This window comes from Anolis sagrei, chromosome 3 (assembly GCF_037176765.1).
Source record: "Anolis sagrei isolate rAnoSag1 chromosome 3, rAnoSag1.mat, whole genome shotgun sequence".
In the NCBI taxonomy this organism is placed as follows: domain Eukaryota; kingdom Metazoa; phylum Chordata; class Lepidosauria; order Squamata; family Dactyloidae; genus Anolis; species Anolis sagrei.
Genome location: NC_090023.1, coordinates 249388599 through 249415387, shown reverse-complemented (window position 1 = coordinate 249415387; position 26789 = coordinate 249388599). Strand labels below are relative to the sequence as shown.

Sequence of the window (26789 nt, the reverse complement as noted above, 5' to 3'; positions counted from 1 at the left end):
ACATAACACTGAGTTACAGTAAAAGAATAATGTTTTCAATCACTTTTAGCAAAGTGATATCTGCATCCATAAGCACAGACCCCTTCCTGCACATAAATTGTAATTTGGAATGTCATGATTTGTTTAATCGGAGGGAGGCACTCAAATGAGTTCTGACAGTGCTATTAGTGTTCTGATCTTGAACTGAAGTACTAGTCAGCTCTGCTTAAGTCACTATTCTCTGGAGCCACAAATAAACATGCAATTAAATGGGTGCCATAAGTTAATCAGAGCAGAATTAGCAAAGAAGTGGGCAATCGAGGAGCTTAGCAATTGCTATGCCAGATCAGATTAAGGGATATTGTAGACTAATCGTTTGACTTCACTATTGTCTGTCCAGTGGGGCTTGAGGTAAAGCTAAGCACTTAAAAGGCAGTAGCAATGTGAGATCTGTCAAGTATTGAGTTTCCCAACATACAACAACACTCAAAATTCTCATCACTGTGACACCTTTGTTGTTGCTTGCTGTTGCATGCCTTTCAAGTCATTTCTGACTTATGGCAACCCTAGAGCAAAACCTATCATGGGTTTTCTGGGACTGAGAGTGTGTGACTTCCCCAAAGCCCCCCAGTAGATTCCTTGTGTCCTAGCAGGGAATCTAAACCTAGATTTCTGAAGCATAGATTTCTGAAGCACTCAAACCATTACACCATGCTGGCACCATGGCAGCTTTATTGTTGAGGGCAGTTTAGTAAGTGTGGATGAGGGGATGCTAGTGGAAGGCTCAGTGGTGCCCATCAGCTCCCTCAGCCAAACTTTGAGGAAACACACGTGGAAAGAGCTACTATTACTCAGTCTGCAGAACAAGTAAAAACAAGTTCCTCTGAGCAGACTGGGGAAGAGTTAACTGTTCCAGCTTTCATAGACCTGCAAAGAGAGAGAAGCTACTAGTTCTTAGCCTGCAGAACAAGTCCAAGCATGCTCCTCTGAGTAGGCTGAGGAAAAGTTAACTGTTCCAGCTTTCACAGACCTACAAAGAGACGGGTCTAAACTACACAGATCCTCAAGATTAGATGAGAAGAGAACCAGCAACAGGTAACACACGTGGACTTAAGTTTTAAGGAACTCAAGCCTGACACCTTGAAGTTGGGCGCAATGTTGGCTCTAGAAGCTACAACCTTGGACTCTTGCTATCTCATGTTTCCTGAATGCTGAACTTACATTGGACTTCGGCTATGGATTCTAGTTCAACCATGTACTCTGGACATTTTGACATTTGGCTAATGAGCCTGGATTGGACATTTGGCATCTCTATTATGTTATCCTGTTATATTTGCACCTCTGTTGGGCTATCGGATTGAACTTGGACTGTGTTGATTACTGCTCTGCTAGTATTTGGGATCAAGGCTTCTGACATTAAGCCAACAAAAAGGTATGAAATACATTCCTTAAGCTTTGTAGCTCACTTGCTACTTCATCAGGCAAAGTTGTTAAAAATCATAGAGAAGCAGAAAAGTAACAGGACTGCATATTATTTGAGATGTTTTCTTAGGATCGTGCTTAAGATGTTCTTGAGGTGCTAGAAAACATGCAGGATACAAATGAAATCACAAAATGTAGCCAAGAATGACCAAGTTTCTGGTAGTTCGATTTGAGAAGGGATTCAATAAACCAGCATCACTGAAAACCCTGGGAAATGTAGTTCTCAAGGTTCCTTGAGTTCCTAGCAGTCAGAAGGCCTTGGGACTACAGATTTGGGGGCATAATAAGCTCTTGGAAACATAGTTTCCAGTCCATGTTGAATTCTGAAAATTATGCTCAGGCACCATTAACACCCAAAATCATTTCAACTATTGTCACAAACATAAAAATATTTGTGTGGGAAATGGATGTAACAACAGTGAAAACCATTATGAACTGAATCCAAACCATGTAAGATTTGGTAACCTTTTGGAATAGGGTGCAGGTTGAGATCAACCTATGTTTCCACATCAAATTTCAAGCATTCCCCACTCTAACCTGAAATTCAGCTGCAGGTAATATGTGAAAGTTTCTTTCTATTGTTACATCTGGGTAGTCAGTTCATAGAACTGAGATATACCAGGCATGGAGCCAGTGGCCTGTAGCAAGAACAGCTGGTGTCCTTTTTATTTTAGCATTGGCTGGATGTTTACCCGTTTAATGCATTTAGCTGTAGCATCTTTGTTGTGTTAAAATAGTTATACAACAAACCAGGCCATGTACAAATCAAACGATTTGATCCCTACAGCCTCCTGTTAGAGAAAATGTTCTTCAGCTGAACATGAACTGCAAACCCAATTCCCTTTTATCGAGGCCATCCAGCTGCTAAATGTAGTGTTCATTAACAACTGTGCCACCAAAGTGAAGGCAAGGAAAAAGCCTGAAGTAAACATTTGCAATCCTCCAATCTTTTCTCAAATGGCCGATCTTGACCTCTTCTATGCTGGTAAACAATCTTGAGCCCCTACTGACTTCAACAAGAATTGGCTTTTGCTTGCCAGTTTTTCTTGCTGGAAACCATGGAGAAAGACATCAAATTACTCAAATCAACTCTACACTTTTAAGTCTTATACTGCATTCCTCTTTCTGAGTGCTGTTAAATTTTGTAAACCACTTTAAGAGAAGCTAATGCATGCTGGTCTTGCTAGAAGAATTTGCTTTTGGATTTTGCTGAGCATCATTTTGGAAGGAGTTCTATCCAGAAAGAGAACTGAACAGTTTAAAAAAAAACAGAATTCCAGTACTTCTTCCTACAAACTCCCCCCAACTTCCATCTGATACATTTGTGTTAAGAACACAGGAAGAAGCCATAAATCAAGCTTTCCGTGTAGCCTAGGACATCATCAGATGCAGCGAGAGAAGCATCTTCTGCCTGCTTATCTCTGCTGCTAGCACAGAGTCCCCCAGTGCCCATCACATGTTGTAGGTCTACTTCTGCCAGGACTATGTGGGACTCTGTGCTGGCAGTGTCTTGGTAGTGGAACCCCAAAGAGTCAGGTGTACACCTGCATTCTCATTAAACAAGGCAACAGGAACCAAAGAGGAAGCAGGGACAAAAGGGGAAACATCGTGGGAAGGCAGAGGAGAGACTCCAACAGTAGGCAACAGAGTGTGATGGCTCCCTCCGCTGCCCCACAATTTCCCCAGATGTCCTATGCCATTTGATAAGGTCCCTAGTTTGTCTATTCTATTGTGAAAATATGAGAATCTGCCCAAGACTGAAAATCTGAAACACTGGTCTACCTGAACCTTTCGATTGGCTAAGTAAGACATTAAACCCCTGCCTTAGAATCAACTACAGAAAGCTATAAGGTTGAACAAAATGTTTCCCAAAACAGCTGCATCATAAAGTTTAAAAACATACATGTGTGGGAGAAAACAAAACTGGAAAATTAGCCCATCCAGGCAAAGACCTATTAGCATTTAACTCTTTGAATATCTGTGTACACAATCATATATGTTATTGCGACTAGGGATGAAAACAATACTTGCAGCTCCTTTCGCCTCTACCAATCTCACAAGCTCGTATTGTAGGCACAAGGGAGAGAGCCTTCTCTTCTGTGGCCCCCCGACTTTGGAACTCTTTACCTGGGGAGATCAGGAAAGCTCCTTCACTAGAAACATTTAAAAAGAATCTCAAAACCTGGCTTTTCCACTGCGTTTTTGGTGAGTAGGTGCACAGCATTATATTTTACATCCCTCAACATTTTCTGCTAATTGAGTTTGCGCCCTCCAAATAGGATGTTCTGCCTATCAACTCTGTGTGTTTTATGAGTTCCATTTAAACGTCCTGCTCCCATCTTATTTCATCATAGTTTGTTAACTGTTTGTATTTGGAATATGTGGCCCACCCATTGTCATCTCTATTGTGATTGTGTTTATTGGAATGTTCTTTTTTCTTTTTTAATGTCATTTTGATAATGTTGTTGTTGTCTGTTGTATATGCTTTGATTTTATTGCTGTATTATGTTGTCTGGGCTTGGCCCCATGTAAGCCACTCTGAGTCTCCATCAGGGAGATGGTGGCGGGGTAGAAATAAAGATTATAAAGATTATTATTATTATTATTATTATTATTATTATTATTATTATTTTCCTCATCCTTGAAGGGAAGAGTATCTTGGCACATCAAGACACACCATTGGGGAAAAATGGGTGAAGTGTCATGAGATCTTTCTTCCCCAGTTCAAAACATTTTGCACAAAAATGACTTCTTTTAATGCATAAGACATTGTGGACTGTACAACAACAACCTTTTTATACTATTACATTTTTCACTCTTCTCAATCCCACCCCATGAAATACTTTTGAAAAATGGAAAAATATTTCAGGCATGAAATAGGCAAGCATTGATATTTTTAACTGCTACTCCCCACTCCACCCTTGAGAGATCTTCATTGCTAACTACATAATATACTTCTACAACCTGGACTATTCTCTGATAACAATTGCTATGCCTACTGAACTTGCCCAGTGCAGATGGTTGAGAAATTCATGTTTCCTTTTTTCATATGAACTTACTAAAATTCATAAGTCTCTCTTCATGAATTGTACAGAGAACTGAATTTGGGGGGAAACCAATTGGACATAATATTCACTTCTGCAGTTTGTTAGACTGTATGCACACAGTCCCTATGAATACACAAGGCTGGCACATGTACCGTATATTCCGGAGTACAAGACAACTATTGAACCCAGGACAATCATCTCCAAAATGGGGAGTCATCTTGTGCACCGGGTATCACTGGGTCCTTTTGGTCTCTGCTTCGCATGCCCTGCTCCAGCGGGTGCTTTGCTTGGTTGCGGGAGAAGTGTGCATGAGTTTGTTTGTGGGGCACAGCCTCTCCCCTCCTCCTCCTCTCCTCACTTAGGATGCCATTTAACAGGTGCCCTGCTTTGCTTTGCTTTCTCACTGTCGGTGGTGAGAGGAGTGCGTGGAGCTGCCTGCTGCGGGTACAAGGAGAACTCCTCTACCACCTCCTCCTTGTGCCCGGAGAAGCCTTCTCTCACATCTCCTTCAGCACAGCTCCTTTGCCGACAAGCCTGAAGCCCCTCCTCTGCTTCCTCCACCACCTTTGGCGCCTCCTCTACCAACGCTTTTGCCATGCCGCTGTGCTTTTCTGTAAAGTCCTGGCTGTTGCCTGCCGCCTTCGCGGAACAGCATTGTAACTGCCACCAAGGCCCGCCTATCACGGGAGCCATGAGGGCTGCATGCCGGCCTGCATCAAGCCCCATGAAGGTGCAGCAGGCAGCTCCATGCACTCCTTTTGTCACTGATGGAGGGAAAGGAAAGCAACTACTTTGGGAGTTGGCTTTCTGTTTCTTCTGGGGATACTACTTTCGGTGCTGCTTCTCCATCTCGTGACAGTGGCGCCGTAGCCATGCCTGGCTCAATGCTCCTGCTCAGACAGCACTGTGGACTGTCATGTGCTGGCACTGCAGAGCATCCCCAGGGATGTCCCCCGCAACACCAAATGCCTCAAAGTCCTCTCTCATCTCCTCCTCGGCTTAGCCTTCTTGTCTTCATTCCAGAGGGAATAGGTAACCCCCTCCCAAACTCCTCAGCTTGCCTTTCTTCCTCATTCTGCTTTCATTTCCCCTCCCAATCTATGAAACGCCCCTACTTGGTATTTCGTAGGACTGTAATTTCCTATTCTATGCAGGACTACACTTTCCCAGCTCCATGAGTGTCTTCCTGCCTGACAGGAGTGAGTGGGGTTGGGTTGGATAGCCATTGTGGTCCCTTTATTTATTTATTTATTTATTTATTTATTTATTTATAAATAAATAAATAAATAAATCCAACTCAAGGGTCAAATTATTATTATTATTATTATTATTATTATTATTATTATTATTCTCAAGCAGAACTGGAAGGCCACTTGGGGAGGGCTTGGATGGTGTCTTGCTGTCTGGTGTCTTCCTGCCTGGCAGGAGTGAGTGAGGTTGGACTGGATGGCCACTGGGGTCCCTTCCAACCCTTCCAAGGCTTCCATTATCATCATCATCATCATCATCATCATCATCATCATCATTATCAAGCAGAGCTGGGTGGCCACCTGTTGGGAGGGCTTGGATATGTATTCCTCCCTGGCAGAATTGGAGTCAGATTAGATAGCCATTAGGGTCCCTTCCAACTCTAGAATTCAATTATTATGGTTGTTCTTAAGCAAAGCAGGATGGCCACCTATCATCCCGATGTGTGTTTCTGCCTGGCAGAATTAGGGTTAGACTGGCTGGCCATTGGAGTCCCGTCCAACTCTAGGATTCTATTGTTGTTGTTGTTGCTGTTGGGGAACGGATGTTGGACGTGGCCCTGGACTCACTCTAGGTAAGTTAAATGTTTTCTCCTGACATTAAGTCCAGTCGTGTCCAACTCTGGGGTTTGGTGCTCATCTCCATTTCTAAGCCTAAGAGCTGGGTATGGAAGAGTCTTGTACGGTGAGTATATCCCAAACTCTATATTTTAATTGGAAAATGTGGGGGTTGTCTTATATGCCCAGTCATCTTATACACTGGAACATATGGTACCTTGTTTACCCTTGAGCTTAGAAAAACCATTTTATAGAGTGTCATTTTTCTGTTTGGCAATACAGGGATTTACAGGTTTGCTAGTATACATTCATGACATCAGAAAAAGGATCCTACCACTGCAATCCCTCTCTCCCACTCTCATGCTTTTGTTGCTGTTGTTGTGTACTCTCAAGTCATTTCTGATTTATCACAACAATAAAACAAACCCATCACAGTTTTCTTGACAATATTTCTTCAGAGGGAGCTTGTCGTGGTCTTCTTCTATGGATGAAAGGGTCTGACTTATCCAAGATCACCAAGTAGTTTTCCATGAGCAAGCAGGGATTTGAGCCCTGTTCTCCCAATGTCCTAGTTCAATTCCTAAACCAATATAACACAGTATCTAGGTATATAAAATTTTAGAATTTTAAGCACATCCACTGTGAATCAAGCATTCCTTGAACCAATATTTTTCCTTCACAGCAAAAGTGAAACACCTATTTCATCTTGAGGGCCAAAATCAATTTCAGAGAACCTCTGGAGCAACTGTGTTTCAAAGGTTGTTAAAAGGGGTGGAATATACCAGGAGCTGTATGCTATATTTCAGAAGCAAGAACTGGCAAGACCACCTCTGGATATATTCCTTGCCTAAGAAAACCCCATGACAGTCATGGACTCTTCATAGGTCAATGGGCAATTCGAAGGCATGCACCCACACACACATCTTGCTGCTGGCAAGTAAGCATTCAGAGAGGCAATCCAGCTTTTTAGAAAGATTAAAATGTACGTAAGTTAGGAAAGCACTAAATGGTGTTAGCATGAAGAAGTGGATGTGGCCTTTGGGGAACCTCAGCGGGTCAGATTGGGGTATTAGGAGAGTTATGTTCAACCTGTGTCTGAGATCACAACAGCTTTATTGCAATCTCATTGAGTTAGACTATCAGCAGTCTGCTTTCATCCTCATTCCAGCTATTTTGAATGATCTCTCCCTCCCCCTTCCTCTTCCAAGGTTTAGTCCTCTTTCAGCAAGCTTTTACCAAGACACAATTTTATTCATTTTAACTCGATATGGGTACACCTATATAGAAATTCTACCTAACCTTCTTCTCCATCAAAGAAAACCAATATAATATTCTTGCATATTTGAATAAGATATTAGCTTTCTTATTAAGCACTTCGGGCAATCCAAGTTATTATATTTGTTGCCTTTACTTTTACCTACAAGATTACATTTTCTCCCTGACCTCTTGGGCTCATTGATGGAACTGATGAGCCATGATTTTATTATGATAAGTGTGGTTTTCTTTTCCTGCTATTTTTTAAAAAGAAGTGCATATTGCTGTATTTTAATTAAATTTTTGATAGGTTTCCATTTAAAGTTTTGAGGCTGTTGATATTTATTCTTATCTACTTTCCAAAGTACAGAGGTAATTCCATGCAAACCTACCAATCTTTGAAATAAAATAACTTTTCAAGAGAATAATTTTTACACTACTGATGTGCACAGGTAATTTCCCATGAGGAATCTAATACTTCTCTTTAATCCTTTAGAACACCCAATGGGACTCAGATTAATGGGATGAGATGGCCAGTCTTCACGACCGCTGAACAAAAATACTTAACATTAAGCACAAACTCTTCTGAGATTCGTACAAAATTACGTGCCCAGCAGTGCCGGTTCTGGAATATATTTTTTCCCAAAGTCCTGGAGATGACAGGTAATTTGGTGGTAAATGTATGTATGTACAGTAAATTGGATAATACAAGGTCACTTTGCTGCTACTAAATTTTAATTTCAATTTTAAGGCTTTTATGGATGCAAACTATTTGTGTAAAATTAGAAGTTCTTCCAAAAAGAAGCTCCTTCATTTAAAGAATCATAGAATCAAAGAGTTGGAAGAGACCTCATGGGCCATCCAGTCCAACCCCCTGCCAAGAAGCAGGAATATTGCATTCAAATCACACCTGACAAATGGCCATCCAGCCTCTGTTTAAAAGCTTCCAAAGAAGGAGCCTCCACCACACTCCGGGGCAGAGAGTTCCACTGCTGAACGGCTCTCACAGTCAGGAAGTTCTTCCTAATGTTCAGATGGAATCTCCTCTCTTGTAGTTTGAAGCCATTGTTCCGCGTCCTAGTCTCCAAGGAAGCAGAAAACAAGCTTGCTCCCTCCTCCCTGTGGCTTCCTCTCACATATTTATACATGGCTATCATATCTCCTCTCAGCCTTCTCTTCTTCAGGCTAAACATGCCCAGTTCCCTAAGCCGCTCCTCATAGGGCTTGTTCTCCAGACCCTTGATCATTTTAGTCGCCCTCCTCTGGACACATTCCAGCTTGTCAATATCTCTCTTGAATTGTGGCGCCCAGAATTGGACACAATATTCCAGGTGTGGTCTAACCAAAGCAGAATAGAGGGGTAGCATTACTTCCTTAGATCTAGACACTATGCTCCTATTGATGCAGGCCAAAATCCCATTGGCTTTTTTTGCCGCCACGTCACATTGTTGGCTCATGTTTAACTTGTTGTCCACGAGGACTCCAAGATCTTTTTCACACGTACTGCTCTCGAGCCAGGCGTCACCCATTCTGTATCTTTGCATTTCGTTTTTTCTGCCAAAGTGGAGTATCTTGCATTTGTCGCTGTTGAACTTCATTTTGTTAGTTTTGGCCCATCTCTCTAATCTGTCAAGATCGTTTTGAATTCTGCTCCTGTCCTCTGGACTATTGGCTATCCCTCCCAATTTGGTGTCGTCTGCAAACTTGATGATCATGCCTTCTAGCCCTTCATCTAAGTCATTAATAAAGATGTTGAACAGGACCGGGCCCAGGACGGAACCCTGCGGCACTCCACTTGTCACTTCTTTCCAAGATGAAGAGGAAGCATTAGTGAGCACTCTCTGTGTTCGTCCACTTAACCAATTACAGATCCACCTCACCGTAGTTTTGCCTAGCCCACATTGGACTAGTTTCCTTGCCAGAAGGTCATGGGGGACCTTGTCGAAGGCCTTACTGAAATCCAGGTACGCTACATCCACGGCATTCCCTGCATCTACCCAGCTTGTAGCTCTATCGAAGAAAGAGATCAGATTAGTCTGACATGACTTGTTTTTGATAAATCCATGTTGACTATTAGCGATGACTGCATTTGTTTCTAAGTGTTTGCAGACCACTTCCTTAACAATCTTTTCCAGAATCTTGCCCGGTATCGACGTGAGGCTGACCGGACGGTAGTTGTTTGGGTCGTCCTTTTTTCCCTTCTTGAAGATTGGGACCACATTGGCCCTCCTCCAATCTGCTGGAACTTCTCCCGTTCTCCAAGAACTCTCAAAGATGGTTGCCAATGGTTCCGAAATGACTTCCGCTAGTTCCTTCAATACTCTGGGGTGTAGTTGATCTGGCCCTGGGGACTTGAACTCATTAAGAGCGACCAGGTATTCCTGGACGACTTCTTTCCCAATTTGGGGTTGGATGTCCTCCAAACCCTCATCCACTCCATCTTGCTGAGGTTGAAGACTCTCTTTTTGTGAGAAGACCGAGGCAAAGAAGGCATTAAGTAGTTCTGCCTTTTCCCTATCCCCTGTCAGCATTGCCCCATCCTCTCCTCGAAGAGGTCCTATTGCCTCCTTGTTTTTCCTTTTTCTACTGACATAAGAATAGAAGCCCTTTTTATTGTTTTTAATGTCCCTGGCAAGTCTGAGCTCGTTTTTTGCTTTAGCCTTGCGGACCTTTTCCCTACAGATGTTGGCTATTTGTTTGAATTCTTCTTTGGTGATTTCTCCCTTTTTCCACTTCTTGTGCATGACTCTTTTGTGTCTTAGCACAGTTAGAAGTTCTTTGGACATCGATTCTGGCTTCTTTGCACTTTTCCTATTTTTTCTCTTTGTTGGCACAGTTTGCAATTGCGCCTTGAGTATTTCACTCTTGAGAATTTCCCATCCATCCGTAACTCCCTTGTCTTTTAGTATCTGTGTCCACTGAATGCTGCTCAGCGTTTCCTTCATTTTTTGGAAATCAGCTCTCCTAAAGTCCAAAATGCGGGTTTGACTTGTCTTAGTTTCGGCCTTCCTTTGTACCTCAAATTGCAGGAGCACATGGTCACTTGCCCCTAAGGATCCTACCACTTCGACCGCATCGATCAGGTCCTCCGCATTTGTTAAGATGAGATCAAGAGTAGTCAATCCCCTTGTTGCTTCTTCTACCTTCTGGACCATGAAATTGTCTGCAAGGCAAGTGAGGAATTTGTTGGATCTTGTACTCTTGGCCGAGTTTGTTTTCCAGCAAATATCGGGATAGTTGAAGTCGCCCATGACTACTACATCTCTTCTCTGTGCATGTTTGGTCAACTGTTGGCAGAAGACTTCATCAAGTTCTTCCTCCTGGCTTGGGGGTCTGTAGTAGATGCCTACAACGACATCTTTTTGAGTCCCAGTTCCCTTGATTCTTATCCAGATGATTTCAAGCTGGTTTCCCAGATTGCTGTCTTGAATCTCTTCTGTAGCATAAGAGTTTTTGACATATAAGGCTACTCCGCCTCCTCTCCCCTTTGTTCGGTCTCTGTGAAAGAGGTTATACCCCTCGATATCTACATTCCAGCGATAGGAGTCATCCCACCAGGTTTCAGTGATCCCTATGATATCATATTTGTGGTGTTGTGCTAAAAGTTGGAGTTCGTCTTGTTTATTTCCCATGCTCTGTGCATTAGTGTAAAGACATGTGAGCCCCTGAGATCTTCCCCTGAGCTGTTTAATTGGGATTATTGTGCTTTGGGTACTTGGTCCTTGTTGTGTTTGTGCAGCCCTCCGTTTAGCCTTCTGGCGATTCCCAGATATTGTGGGTAAAGTAGTGTTCGCAAGGCTGTTGTCCCCCTCCCCCGGTGGACCTAGTTTAAAGTGCGTCTAATGAGGTTTGCGAGTCTGTGAGCAAAAAGGTGTTTTCCTACTTGTGTGAGATGCACCCCATCCCTTGCCAGTAGGCCATCCTCCTGGAAAAGCAGGCCATGGTCGAGGAAGCCAAAGCGTTCCTCCTGACACCATTTTCTAAGCCAGTCATTGACCTGTACTATTTTTCTGGCTCTTGTGGGTTTGTGTCTTACAACAGGGAGGAGGGATGAAAAGACCACCTGTACATTACATTCTTTTAGCTTTGCTCCTAGAGCTCGAAAATCATTTGTGATCTTTTGAAACGTATGCCTTGCAGTGTCATTGGTTCCTACATGAATCAACATGAGGGGAGGACGGTGATAGGGCTTGAGGAGCCTGGTGAGCCTCTGAGTGATATGGTGTATTTTTGCCCCCGGTAAGCAGCATATTTCTCGAGCCATCCCATCTGGTCTGGAAATGACAGCTTCCGTTCCTCTAAGGAGAGAGTCGCCTACTACCAAGACCTGTTTACTTTCGGGAATGACAGGGCCCCTTTTGTGCATTGTAGTGTGTAGGTCTCCAGAAAAGTGATCCTGTTGGTGTGAATTGTGTAGGTGAAAAGTGTTGTCCTCCTCCTCGACATCCCCGGTGCATTCGTCAAGGACAATCCATTGAGATTCGTCCAAGAGCCTATGGTTGTCCTGTATGTGTTCCTGTTGCACCTGGTCTACGGTTGGGGATGGTACACCTGCACGATTGCGCAAGTGTGAATGTTGTGAAGTGTTGTCCCAGTCAGGGCTATCCCCTGCACACTGATCAAGGATGAGCCACTGATCAGTATCTAAGCCATTCTGGTCTTCCCCAATATTTTGTGTTTCTTGGTCAGGTGATAGTTGTGTGAGAATTTGGAATCTATTGTGTAACTGCAGCTGAGTGGAAGTATTCTGAGGAGGCTTCCGGGTCCTATGTGTCCTTCTAAGGGTGACATTTCTCCAAGCCTGAGGGTTGTCCACAACTGAGGTGCTGTTCTGTTGAGCCTCCCCGTAATGTTGGTGCGATATGGGCTGCGTGTCTAGGACAGTGTGGTGTGTGGTGTCTAAGAAAACAAAGAGTATGTTTTCAAATTAATTTGTCTTGAAAGAGAGAGAAAGAGAGAAAGAGTCCACATTCTTTCTTTGGCTTTATTAATATAATATTTCTTATCCACTGGATGAGTGCAATCTGTGAATAAGAGACTTTGCATGAAACCCACAGAAGAAAATAGCTAAGATCTTATAGGGATCTCATTTATATCAAAACCAAAACATGAGAAGGAGAGGATCCTATTTATTGGAATGCAAGACCTACTAAATTTGCAGAGATAGAATTCTGAAAACTTCTAAACAATACAAACAATTTTCATTTGTGGTACACAAATTTACATAATGGAGAAAAGAACAGCAAGTTGGAAAAATGTCTCCATGAAAACAACAAGGTGAGCTAATGACAGAACTAATATCAGTCCAGAATCTCTGTCCAAAATTTTAAAAAAAATCACAATTAATGTAAAGTATTCAACACCAAAAGTGTCAGATAGTTGGGGAAAAGAGTTATAATTGCATAATTTAAAAAATATGTCTGTTTAAAATAAGTTTATTTCAGTATGAGAAAAAACTGGACCGACCCAAATATTCATGATTCAGGACTTATTCTGTGCAAACTGCATGCTTATTTGCACAGAAAACAGTGCATTCTGCAAAAGTATTCTGCATCAAAAATACACAAACATGCTGTTTTCTGTCCAAATATAACAAGTACAGCTTTGGGGTAAATAACAGAATGAAAATTGCTTAAATAAATCATTCCTAAATGTTGGTCATCCAGGTACTTTGAACTGTATCTCCAGAAGTCCCAGCCAGCTTGGCTGATGTAAAATAATAATAATAATAATAATAATAATAATAATAATAGTATTTCTTCCCCACCTCTCCTTGTGGCTCAAGGCAGGTTACAGAAGAATTGAAATACATAAACATTGTGATGTTTCTTATTATATTTTATATAACCAAACTTCTGTTTTTATTATATGGTAAAATCTCTATATGTGTTACCAATAAAAATTAATTTAAAAAAACATTGTAAAATGTCACAAATACACATATTAAAATGTATTTCTCTAAAAGATAAATATTAGAATGTATTTCTATAAAATACATATTAAAATACATAAAACAGAGATTAAACAAAGGGAGCACATTTAAAATGCCTCGTCTTCTTCCATGCGTGTATTTACTGAATGAAAAAAAAATCTAGCCATAGAATTGCTTGTACTGTCATGGCTAATATCTTTCAGTAGATCTGTTTCTTGTGATTTTTGTTTTGGATTAAGTTGTATGACCGTGATGGAGCATGGAAGGAAACAGGACCATGGAACCAAAAATACTATTGCAATTAATGGGGATTACAGTACATCCTGTGTCTTTGTGTGATATGTGATGTTATTGTATGTGTTGTGTTTAATAATGTTTAATGTTTTATCAAGGGAGGATCAATTATGATGTTTTATACCTTTTTTATTGATAGCATTGAATTGTTGCCAGCACTTGAACCACCCTGAGTGCCCTTTGGGGTGGAGAAGGGGGGGTATACAAATAAATAATCAATAAATAATATTTCTGGGAACCAATATACATGGTTTCACATATCCAGTAATTCAGAGATGAGGAATGAGAAATGTAGAGTTTGATCAGAGCTTCAGCATGCTTAAAATAATACACTGACTGAATGGGATATAAAATTACTTATAACAAATGGAACTCTAATTTAGTGAAGCTATGTTATACAGTTGAGCCTTGATTCAATCTCTTCCTTCCATTACTGCAATTGTGGCTGCTGCTCTTCTTATTTGACTCTCTTTCTTCAAGGAGCTCAAAATGGCATGTAAAGTGTCAATTTTTCAGGACAATGCCCTGGTGTAGGTTAAACTGGGGTGGAAACAATGTGGACCTCAAAATTTTGTTAGACTGCAGTTCCCAGCAAACCCACCTAGCATAGCCAATGGTGAGGAATGCTATAAGCAAAAGAAAGAATACACTTTTCTCCATCCTGTTCCAGGCATTTTATTATTCTCACTCTAAAAATATTACATCAAAGCCAGCTTAAATGACAGGCAGCAGTTCTCCAGGATGTTAGATAAGGATGATTCCTAGTGCCTATTTGGGGTTGCTGGGACCTTTTTTATGCAGCATATTTCACCTGTTCATGGTTCAGTTCTCTTGTGTAGTATTCAATGAAATGGCATTTGTCACATTGTTTAAGTTATGATCTGGATTGTCAGAATAGCAGATCCCCCAAAGTTGGGTTTGGTCGCTTCTTGAAATAATTCTCTTTGTAACACTTCCCAAGGGGAAAACAATGTGATATTCTTCCTTTGATGCATTGACCTGAGTTGATGTTTGAGAAACTTTATCATTTCTCACTTCATGTCATCCTATCATATGTAAGGGCAGTGTGGGGATAAATATAAAAAACCTCAAACTAAACAAACAGAAAACAGCCTCAAAATACATGTGAATTCAAATCACTTTCAGGAAAGAAGCAGAAATATCATGAAGCTGGTGAAACATTCTTTTTAATTGTTATTAGGCAAAGCCCGACTGCTCACTGGAGGGAAAGATACTAGAGACAAAGTTGAAGTACTTTGGCCACATCATGAGGAGACAGGAAAGCCTAGAGAAGACAATTATGCTGGGGAAAGTGGAAGGCAAAAGGAAGAGGGGCCGACCAAGGGCAAGATGGATGGATGGCATCCTTGAAGTGACTGGACTGACCTTGAAGGAGCTGGGGGTGGTAACGGCCGACAGGGAGCTCTGGCGTGGGCTGGTCCATGAGGTCACGAAGAGTCGGAGACGACTGAACGAATGAACAACAACAACAACATTTCTCAGGGAAAAAAAATATGACTAATGACACCGACTGTCTGAAGTTGATGCTAATAAGCAAATGTGTTGCATATGATCAAGTGTTCTGCGACATAACCAGTAACAATAGATCAGCTATTGCATAACACAATAAGCCAGATTTTCCATCATGGGGCAAAGGACTGAAATCATTCAGAAAACATGTACATACATTGTGCATTCATATATTATCAGACCTATGTACTTTCCAATTAGGAAGGAATGCAGACTTTTATTTCCAGCCTATGTCATTTTAATATATTCTACTTAAATCTTTCCAGTTTTGCTGTTAATAATTGTGTTAATAATTAGAAATGGATTCTTTTCCTGTTTGAAAATTTTCATTGAATAGATTTTCAATGCTAGAAAAAGTTTACTGAATAAATTCTGGTTAAAAATAAATTGAAATGAGATGCTTCTTCAGCTGAAAGCAAATGATTTGCATGAAGCATTTACATTAGTCTGAGAATTGAAATCTAACCAGTTCAGTTCATCACAGCAACCAATTTGTCATGCATTCCTACTCTACATGGCCTTAATTCAATTGTTATTTTTATCAGTATAAACACATTAATTCAAAAAAATAATAATATGGGAAGTCAATGCATAAGTAAATCCAATTGATTCAGGGGTTTCAGGCTCAGCTATGAGTCCAGGATCACTCCCAAGCTGTGAACCTGTGCCTTCAGGGGGAGTGTAACCCCATCAAGCACAGGCTGTAACCCTATACCCTGTTCGGCCTTACAACTGACCAGGAGTACTTCTGCTTTGTCTAGATTTAGTTTCAATTTGTTCGCCCTCATCCAATCCGTTACAGCAGCCAAGCACTGGTTCAGGACTTGAACAGCCTCCTTAGTAGTAGGTGGGAAGGAGTGACAGAGTTGGACATCATCTATGTACAGGTGACACCATACCCCGAAACTCCGGATGATCTCCCCCAACATCATCATGTATATGTTGAATAACATAGGGGACAGTACTGAGCCCTGCAGGACCCCACAGTACAATGGCTGTGGGGCCGAGCAGGAGTCCCCTAACAACACCTTCTGGGAGCGACCCTCGAAGAAAGACGGGAAACATTGTAAAGCAGTACCTACAAGACCCATTCCTGCGAAGCGTCTCAGAAGGATACCGTGGTTGACAGTATCGAAGGCCGATGAGAAGTCCAGCAGAACCAACAGGGACACACTCCTCCTGTCGAGCTCCTGGCAAAGATCATCAACTAAGGTGACCAAGGCTGTCTCAGTACCATGTCCCGGCCTAAAGCCCAACTGCACCGGATCCAGATAATCTGTGTCTACCAAGAATTCCTGGAGTTGCGAGGCCACCACACGTTCCAGGCTTTTGCTCAAATAGGGGAGATTGGAAACTGGTCGATAGTTGACGAATTGAGGGGGGTCCAGTGATGGTTTTTTCAACAGTGGTTTTAAGACAGCTTGTTTTAAGCTGGCTGGAATGTTGCCCCCCCCCCCCCCCCGAAGGGAGGCATTAACCACTACCTTTACCCACTCTGCCAAACCCTCTCTGGCTTCCTTTACAAGCCAGGATGGGCAGGGGTCTAGGATGCATGTGGTAGGTCTCGCCTCTCCAAGAATCTTGTCCACATCCTCGAACTGAACAGATTGAAACAAATCCATCAAAACTGGAAGAGCAGGTGCTTGTGTTACATCCTCAGAGACTGCCGTCAAACCCTGAACGGATCAAAGCAACTTTTTCCGCAACGAACTGAGCAAATGCTTCACAGCAGGCTGCCGAATCGTCAGGGGACCCGTCCTGAGAGGTGGGGTTCAACAGCCCTCTGACTACTTGAAACAGCTCCACCGGACGGTTCCTTGCAGATGCAATATTAGCCAAATAGAAAAAATTACTTGCGACTTCTATTGCCACAGCATACACCCTTAGATAAAAGCATAGCTGTGTTCGGTTTGACTTGCTAGGCTTTTTCCACCACACGCTCTCTAGCCTCCTCTTTGTTCGCTTCATCGCTACCAGCTCCTCGTTGAATCAGGGAGATGGTTTAGCTCGGCTACATAAGATGGGGCGCTCTGGAGCAATCGTGTCTATTGCCCTAGTCAACTCCCTATTCCTAAGAGAGACCAGAGCATCGACAGAATCACCTGCCGAGGTGATGGGAAATTCCCCAAGAGCCGTCAAGAATCCGTCTGGATCCATAAGTCTCCTGGGGCAGACCATCCTAATGGGTCCACCACCCTTGCAGAGGTTGGGAGGTGCAGAAAGCCTAAACCTGATCAGATGATGGTTGGTACATGGCAATGGGGCAATAGAAATCTCCTCCACACCGCCACCATTCTCCCATCCCTGGCAGAAAACCAAATCCAATGTTTGTCCAGCACAGTGGGTAGGGCCAGATACTAGTTGGAACAGCCCCATAGTTGCCATGGCAGCCATGAAGTCCTGAGCCGCTCCCGAAAGGGTGGACTCTGCATGGACATTGAAGTTCCCCAGCATTAAAAGCCACTGGGACTCCAATGCCAGGCCTGAGACCACCACTGCTAGCTCAAGTAGGGAGATTGTAGTGCAGTGGCATCTTTTAGTATACAGCCGAGTCAAAAATAAGTGATTCCAAAGGCTGTTGCTGCTAAAGCTTTTTTAAATGAAGTAATGAAACATGAAAAAGTGCAATCTGAAGAAAAAACACCAGTTGAAATTTCAGACAAATAACCAAATTAGAGAGAAAGAGATCAGGATGGGCCCATCCCTGCTGGCCTTCCACATGCATGTTAAGACCTACTTCTGCCGCAGGCATTTGGGGAAGGATAAGGGTCAGGCTTTGGGGAGTTTGCAGATGAGATGGAGTGAGGGGGGAGGGTGAGAGAGACTGTGAGTTTTAAAGTCTATTTTAAATGTATTTATTATATTTTAATCTGTTTTTACCACACTGTACTATTTATTTGTTTTTAACTTTTGTGTTTCATTTTTTTAAAAATTGACATGTGGGATTGTTAGCCAGCCTGAGTTCCAATGGCGAGAAAGGTGGGGTATGAATAAAGTCATTAATCATAATTATAAAAATTACAGCGTATCTTAATTGCATACACAATTTACAGTTTCACAAGTTCTAAATGAATTTTTTCACTTCATATTTTTCATATTTCTATTTGGAGAGCTATGGAAAAAAGGGAGAATATTTAGCCATTAATCTAAAAACAAAGGTGATAGGATATTATAAATAGAATCATAGAGTTGGAAGAGACCATGAGGGCAATCCAATCCAGCTCCTTGACATGCACTCAACATTAAGGTTACAATCTAGTATACCACTGGGGAGCAATAAACCCTGCCAGCATGCCTGCACTGAATCTTCTGTTCACTGAAGATGTGCTAAGTTGTTGCTAGAACAGCATTGGCTGTTCTGGAATCTAGAGACCTGCCTGGATGCATCCAGTATTACCCTCTGCACCAACCAATGGTCATCTCAATTTATAGATGCTTGGCCTAAACAGGGAATTGAGAACCACTTGTGCATTGTGGATGTCTCCTAACACAAATTTTGGAAACATTCAACCACTTGGACATATAGAAGCTGCATGACAACCAATACCATTGGATCCTAGCTCAAGATGAAGATCATCCAAGAGACAGAGGGTGGATGGCTATCTGTCATGGAAAATTGGTTGTGCTTTTCCTGCATGACAAGGGGTTGGACTAGATGGCCCATGTGGTCTCTTCCAACTATATTATTCTATGATTCTATGAAACTCTATCACCATCATGGTGTACCTACATGGAGGAGGTTAAAAAAGTTAGCTTCTATCCTCTGAATTGTGTGAATATTTTTTTGCCTCAGTAAAAAGTTACTTCATATGGGTTGCTGTGGGTTTTTCAGGCTTATTTTACATGCTTAGAATGGTTGTCCATACAAATGACAGCTTGTGGAGTGAGGCTTTTATGGCAACTATGTTGCTGCTTCCTTGTTTAGATCTTAGCTAAGGTAAAATAGGCTAAATTATTGTATTTCCATAATAAAATTGCAGGATGGCTTACTATTGTTGTTGGTAAATAGATTATTTCTTGCAACTCTTGTCATCTTTCATGATTCTGTACTGAGCAAATAAGTCATCAGTCTCCTTTCAATCCTTTGGGCTTTTTTCCCCTTCTGGGAAACCTGTTACTACATTTGGTGTATTTGTCTGCAACTGATTTTATGACTGACTGATTGATTGATTGATAACTCCCAGAAATAAAAATTAGTGCACTTCATTGCATCCTCTAGTTCGAAGTCTATATTTGTACCCCAGTTGACTAATTAATTGCCTTTTTCTCATGCGCCCTAAGCTACTTAGCAAATGTCAAACGTAAAAGCTGTAAACACACTTCCAATATGATGTTGAATATTGGCCTGAAAATAAAGAGTCCCTCTGCTCCCATTTTAACTGGTTATCCAATGATCTAAAGATAAAACAATACCCTTTGAATTTGCAATAAATCAGGTGACAAGAGGGAGGGCAAAAGTGTGCTGTTTATTTAGAGAAAAAATGGCATTGGTAATCAGAATTATTTTTCAATTAATATACAAAGAGATTTAAATTTAGATTAATGCCACCCATTTCATGTTTTACAGAAACAATTGATGAAGCAGAACAAGAGTGGAAAGCAGGAATCCTTCGCTGGAACAATTACATGATGGACTGGAAAAATCAATTTAATGAGTACACTAGTAAGAGGGAAAGCTGTTCAAGTCTCTAATTAAAACTTTCAGCCTTTCCGGAATGCCTGTATTGTCAAAGATCAAGAAATATACAGAAATAAATAATGGAGCATATCCAGCAATAAAACATGTTATGCAAGTTCAGTGACACATCACAAATATACAGGTCTTCCTTGTCTATTGCTATTTATATGACAAAAATATTATAACTCATTTCTTACCCTTTGAAGCTTCAGGACACACAAAATAACTTGTAGAGCAATATTGGAAAGATCAAAGATCCCAAGGCCCCACTGGGCTTGTGCCAATAGTCAAACAGTAATAATTTTGCACATTTCTCGACTTTTTAAGGATCCTTAAAATCAATCTGTTAGTTTTAAGGGGGGTGGGGTCTGATAAAAATCTGATATAGTTCACCTCTTGGCTGCATGGGTGAGGGAAGGTATATGGTAATGAAGATGTGCTGCTGGGGAGAACTATTAGGATCCTGAAAAGCTGCTGTTCCTTTGATTCAACTCCCTTTCTCAGTATATCTGAAGAATACCACTCCACCTCTGATATCATAATTGAGATGTCAGAGAAACATAGGTTAAGAGATTTGTGCAAAACTTGCAAAAGGGATTCTGATTAAATAAATTTTACTTGTACGCTACTCTGGAATGTCATGATTTTGTGTGAGATATAAATATTTTCATAAATGAGTGAAATGTGATTGTCCTCAAGAGTAAATTCTTCCTCCACTTTCATATGAAAATATTTGTGTATCTTTAAATGACTGTTATCTCACCAGGACTTTAAAGCAGGCTGCCTGCAGAATTCTGGGAAATGTAGATTATGATGTAGCATTTTGAATTCTCAGCTGCAGAGGTCTTTGCATTCCCAAACTACATTTCTCAGAATTCTGCAGGTGGCAGAAATGTGTGGGTGCTCCCTTTAAAGCCTTGGTGTGATAATGTGCTTGTCACAACTGTGAAATTATTACCACTCCCCACACCCTTCTTTACTGGACAAAAGCTGTATTGAGGGAAGTAAGTTCATTTTGCCAATAATGAAAGTATGACTGAATCACAATTCCATAAATTTGTGGGACACTGCTATGCCAGGAGAGGCAATGTAGATTACGGGTCCATATATTTATTACCAGTTGTTTTGTTCAATATTCCTAATTTGCAGCCATCAGTTTATTTGTTCTTGCTATCTCCCTGTTTTATAGACCATTTATAGTATCACTGTAGCATTTGGGGACTAAGAGCATAATCCTAGATCTGCCTGCTCAGCAGTAGTTTTTAATACTTCCTGTAAGATTTACTCCCAAATAAATGTGCAAAGGATTACAGTCTGAAGGTGACAGGACATAATCTATCATTTTATCACACAAAAGGCTTTTGGCCCCTTGATCCTCTTCAGGTGTGAAGCCTGTCGGGTGGTGTCACATGAAGCAGGCTGTGCCCCAGCCCCTTTCATGTCTGAAGTGGCCAGGAAGTGTTGCAAGATGCTTTCTCACCAACAACGCAAGGTAAATTGTCCTTTGGGTAACTCCAACAGAGCTTTCTGTTGTTTTGGCCTTTTCCCCATGTCTGATGGGGGGAGTTACAGGATGCTAATGCACCTTGTCCTGATGCCCCATGTAATGGGGAAAGGAGGGAAGGTGCACCAGGTCACCGTGAGGCGCCACATACACCTTCCATTTCGCCTATGATTGCAGCTGAAACACAACTGGGTATTGATGAGGTCCTTAGTTGTGTCAGAGTTTCAAAGTAATGCTGGGTGTTTTTCTAACCCCCCTGTCTTCCATTCAGTTGCCTATGTAAATAATCCCTACCACATTTAAAGCTTTTAAAATTCAATTTGGGAAGACCATAGCTGAGTTATTTATTCATCCAGGTTTAAAACTATGTTGAAATTCTGTGTATTCAATCATTTTAGTGGTGAATTGGGGTTGTTGCTCTTAGGCACTCCTCATCTTTAATACATACATTTCACAAAGACACAAATGCTCCTCTCCAGGCTGGGGATAGATGCCATTATTTAATATGGTCAGGGCATATTTTGAAGCATTTATCAAAATTCAAAAATAACTTTCTATCTAAGATGAAAAGACCTCGTGAAATAAACAAAAAAAAATGAAATATGAAAAGGACAAGTTGTCACACAATAGGCCATGATACAGTAATGCAAGGGAATAATATCCCAAAATTCAGGGGATGACTTCCATACACAGTGATTGAGAGTGGTCCTAGATAGACATAGGCTAGCTCAGGGTGATAAACATATAGCCAGGCATGCAACATTGCTCTCTAATAAGAATCCTGATTCCTTCCATTTCTTAGCCTTGCAGAGAGTAAGACTCTGCAGCTCAAGAACTCTTCTATTTCCTATTTTTACATTCCCTTGGTATGTTCATCTGGCCCCTTTCTTTGGTTGCCTAAACTGTATGTCTAAATGTTCAATTAAAATTCTAAATTATTATAAAGATAGAAATGTGAGGAGTTAAATTATATTTCAAAAAGAGAAAATAAAATGTGCATTTGGGGAATAAGGCCCTCATATAGCTTTCCTTGTAGTTATACCCCACACAGTCCTTTACATATTTTCAGACTTCAGCTTCTAAAAGTCATTGTCAGGATAGAAAGGAAAAACATCTAGAGGTCCACACATTTCCTCTTCCTGTTCTAGGTTATATTAAATATGGCTTTCCTGAGGCTTAAAAAAAATGTAAGATTTGAATGCCACGGCATCCATAATCCATGCCAACACTCTTTCAGAATATACTAGTGATTTCTATGGAAACCTTTGTGGCTTTATTCCTGCAGGGAATGTGGCATCTCTGATTACATATTTGGAGTTGACTTTTAAATCTCACAGTCTATTCATTCTATCAGATCTCTTGCCTGGATCAAACATTACATCAATGGGAGCGGATGCCAAATTTAAATCCTCTAGGCATTTTACCAATGCTTGTTGGCAGGGAAATTGCATCCCTCATATTACTACTTCAGTACCCTGTGTACTTTTATTTCTATTTTTCCCTTAAGCTAAAAGGTATAAGGGAGTTTATTTTGAGAATGACACTCTACAAAGGTTATAGGCAATCTCATGTAGAAAAGAGACTTCATAAAATGATAGGCTGTGAACAAAAAGAACAGCAACAAATAACCACAATAAAATTCAACATAAATCCATTCAGCTGAGATGCTGATGTGTAAGTGTTGTTGATCTGCGTATATTGTGTAGTTCTACCTTTCCATGCATCAGGGAGCATTTTAGAAAACAAAATATCATGCACCTCTGCCTCATTGATTTCATCTAGTGATTTTTGTTTCTTGTACATCTAAGTTTTGTAGAAGCAGAATATTTTTTTTATTTTAAATGGATCATAGAAAAATGAAACAAAGGAAGCTACAAAGAGCAAACTGATTCAAACAAGAGACAATGTTATAGTTATATAATTTTATTGGAATCTGATCTAGTTGTGACATAATTTGGGTGGGATCCAGACTTTTAGTTGAATAGTTGTTAGTTAATTGTTTTGACTTAAATTCCCATTAGATAGCATTCAGTATCAAAGAGTTGAGTTCTGCTGGATGTCTTTGTGGGTCCACATCAATACCTTCAGGGATGACCGTGAAGATATCGATGTGGTACACACTCTTGTGATAAGAAGGTACACACTCTGGTGATAAGAAGACAGATTTCATCTGCCATTTTTGTCCCATCAAATGGTGAATGAACGTAATGGATTACTGTACACCAACAATTGTCCACACCATTGTGGTTTAGGGATGTCAACCTTCAATTTCTGTCATACTCATATACAGAAATGAAGAATGGAGTTCATACATTTTGGAACCCTGAGAAAAAAAATGATGTCACTGAAAAAAATCATATTGTTTTGCAGAGAAATGCAACATCAGCTATTAGAGATATTGCTACTTCTCTGTGCTCCACCCTAATCCCACCATCAAATTATCATGTTTGAGGGGACATCATGAGTCCTGTGAGTTTTGAGCAGTTTGGATGTCAATGAATAAAAAGAAGTTGAATTCCTACCTCTGCATTAACAAAAAAAACCCCACATACTCCACAATTACACTGATATGCCACTTTTCACAAAAAGCACTAGCTGGAAACCTAGTTAGTCCCAGGTAGAGTTCAAAAGTCCCATTGAATTGCAGGCATTATGTATTTGTTGATTCATTATTTGTTTGTTGACTTAGTGAGTCTATTTTAATTGAGACTATCAAAAATATTTAGGTCACTGGTTTTTGTACTAAACATGAAAACATGAATGTTAGCACAAAATAATGGTAATGATCTTTTAAAATTGGAGTGCTGAGACACCATTTCTAACTGAGGAAAAGAAAAGGTATGAGTATTTTTTTTTTTTTGCCAATACATCACAGTCCTAGACACTTGGGAACTGTCAGACGTATGATCCAATACAACAGCCAGCAGAGTGATTTTGTTGCTGTGGACTCATATTGTAATAATAATAATAATAATAATAATAATAATAATAATAATAAACACAATCCAGAGCAGAAGAGAAAACTGGCGGAAGAAAGCTCTCCATGGACTGTTCCTGGAAAAATTGAGAGCCAAATTGACAAAGAAAAAAATGTGGCTGTGGATCACAAATGGAACTTTGAAAAGGAAATGAAGGGCCTGATTCTGGCAGCCCAAGAACAAGCCATTCGAACCAATGCCATCAAAGCCAGAATTGAAATGTCAACAACAGATCACAAATGTAGACTCTGCAAGGAAGCAGATGACAAAATAAATCACATCCTCAGCTGCTGCAAAAAGATCACACAGACAGACTACAAGCAGAGGCATAACACCATTGCTCAGATGATTCATTGGAACTTGTGCCTCAAATACCATCTGCCTGCAATAAAGAACTGGTGGTATCAAAAGCCAGAAAGAGTTACAGAGAATAAATATGCCAAACTCCTCGGGGACTTTCGGATTCAGACTGACAGAGTTTTGGAGCATAATACTCCTGACCTCACAATTGTGTTAAAATACAAAGTATGGATTGTCGATGTCGCAGTCCCAGGTGACAGCAGGATTGCAGAGAAACAACTGGAAAAGCTGACACGATATGAGGATTTAAAGATCGAACTGTAAAGACTCTGGCAGAAGCCAGTCAAGGTGGTCCCAGTGGTGATCGGCACACTGGGTGCAGTGCCTAAAGACCTTGGCTTGCACTTAAACACAATCGGCACTGACAAAATTATCATCTGCCAGCTGCAGAAGGCCACCTTACTGGGATCTGCACGCATTATTCGCCGGTACATCACACAGTCCTTGACACTTGGGAAGTGTCCAAAGTGTGATCCAATTCAACAGCCAGCAGAGTGTCTGCTGTGTTCCAAATAACACAATTTTGTTGTGTTCCAAATAACAACAACAACAACAACAACAACAATAATAACAACGTCAGGAGAAATGCCTCTAGAACATGGCTCTATAGCCCGGAAAAACCCAGAAGAACCTAATTATTATTATTATTAATAATAATAATAATAATAATAATACTTTAGTAATAACCCACCCTATCTCTCCCAGGGAGATAGAGTGGGCTATAAATAACATGAAATGTCAGTGACAGCAGTCCTTTTCATCCTACCTGCACACAAGATCATCAGAAGACTTCATTTCAGCTTTTAACTTCAAAAGCACACATAATACAATGATGATATTGAGGTTTTAAAAACACTTTCACATGCTTTAAGTCTGTAAAAATAACCCAATTCTGCATGCAAAGTCAGAATAAGAAAGCATGATGAAGAATTGTGTGTGTGTGCAGGGGGGGGGGGTTAACTTGACCAGAGACAGACCAGAGTTTGCTTGCCCTCCAAAAATCATTATTTTGCCCCAGGAGCAGCAGAAACCCATCATCTAATTGGAACATAAGCAAAAATATACAAATGTCATTTCTGCATCTTGTATACACGGCCTCACTTACCAGCACTTGTTTTAAACAACATACTATCTGTGGATTCCATGGAATTGTAGATCTATAGCTTCATCTCTTGACCTGTATGAATTCTTGATTCCCTGTCTAACATCAGAAGCCCAGAATAGGCACAATTATTTTCTCAGGGCCATAGAAGAAAAATCTGAAAGAAAAAAGCCAATAATTCAAATTTTAGAATTGTACCTTAATGGCATGACAAGTAATATAATCATTATCTTATTGATTGGTGATTGAAAGATGTGCAGATAACCACAATCTACTGCAAGAGTGACACACAAAATGGATCAAGAGGGAAGAGGAGGAGGAGGAGGCTAAAACTCATTCTAAAATATTCTATACATCTCATGTAAAAAGAAGCCTGTCTGCTCCAACTTGTCATGTAATAGCTGTACTTTTTGTTGGTTAACTAAAAATGGCTTTTGCAAATTAGCTCATGTACTGACAGTGGCTGTTCATTTCAGAGCTTCTTTTGTCTGCATGCCACACTTCACACCATGCAGACAGAATGAGAGGGAGGGAAAAGGAAAAGTAAGAGAGAGAGAGAGAGAGAGAGAGAGAGAGAGAGAGAGAAGGGAGAGACACACGTGCAAAGCAGGATATCACATCTATTTTTATCACCATGCTTCCGTCTTCACAGTGCCAGTGAAAAGCAACCGAAAGGCCAATAAGCCCATCTGCCTTTGGATGTCTCATAGCTACAAACTCAAGTACCTGTGGTACAGACATTTGCAGCTGGGCACGCTTAGGAAGACAGATCCATCTGTAGTAAAGGCCACATGCCAATGGGTTTGTGATGGGTGGAATGAGATCTTGAATCCATTTGATTCAA

General features: G+C 40.8%; 1 protein-coding gene across 1 annotated transcript in view; it reads left to right on the top strand.

The window, feature by feature from the left end:
• BCHE (butyrylcholinesterase) overlaps positions 1 to 20628 on the top strand; it is a 55529-nt gene extending 34901 nt beyond the window's left edge. The window contains exons 3-4 of the mRNA XM_060767578.2: positions 8064 to 8230; positions 19891 to 20628. Of these exons, the coding sequence (XP_060623561.2) occupies positions 8064 to 8230; positions 19891 to 20015 (292 nt within the window). The 3' untranslated portion in view covers positions 20016 to 20628. The remainder of the gene's footprint in view (positions 1 to 8063; positions 8231 to 19890) is intronic.
• The last annotated feature ends 6161 nt before the right edge of the window (positions 20629 to 26789 follow it).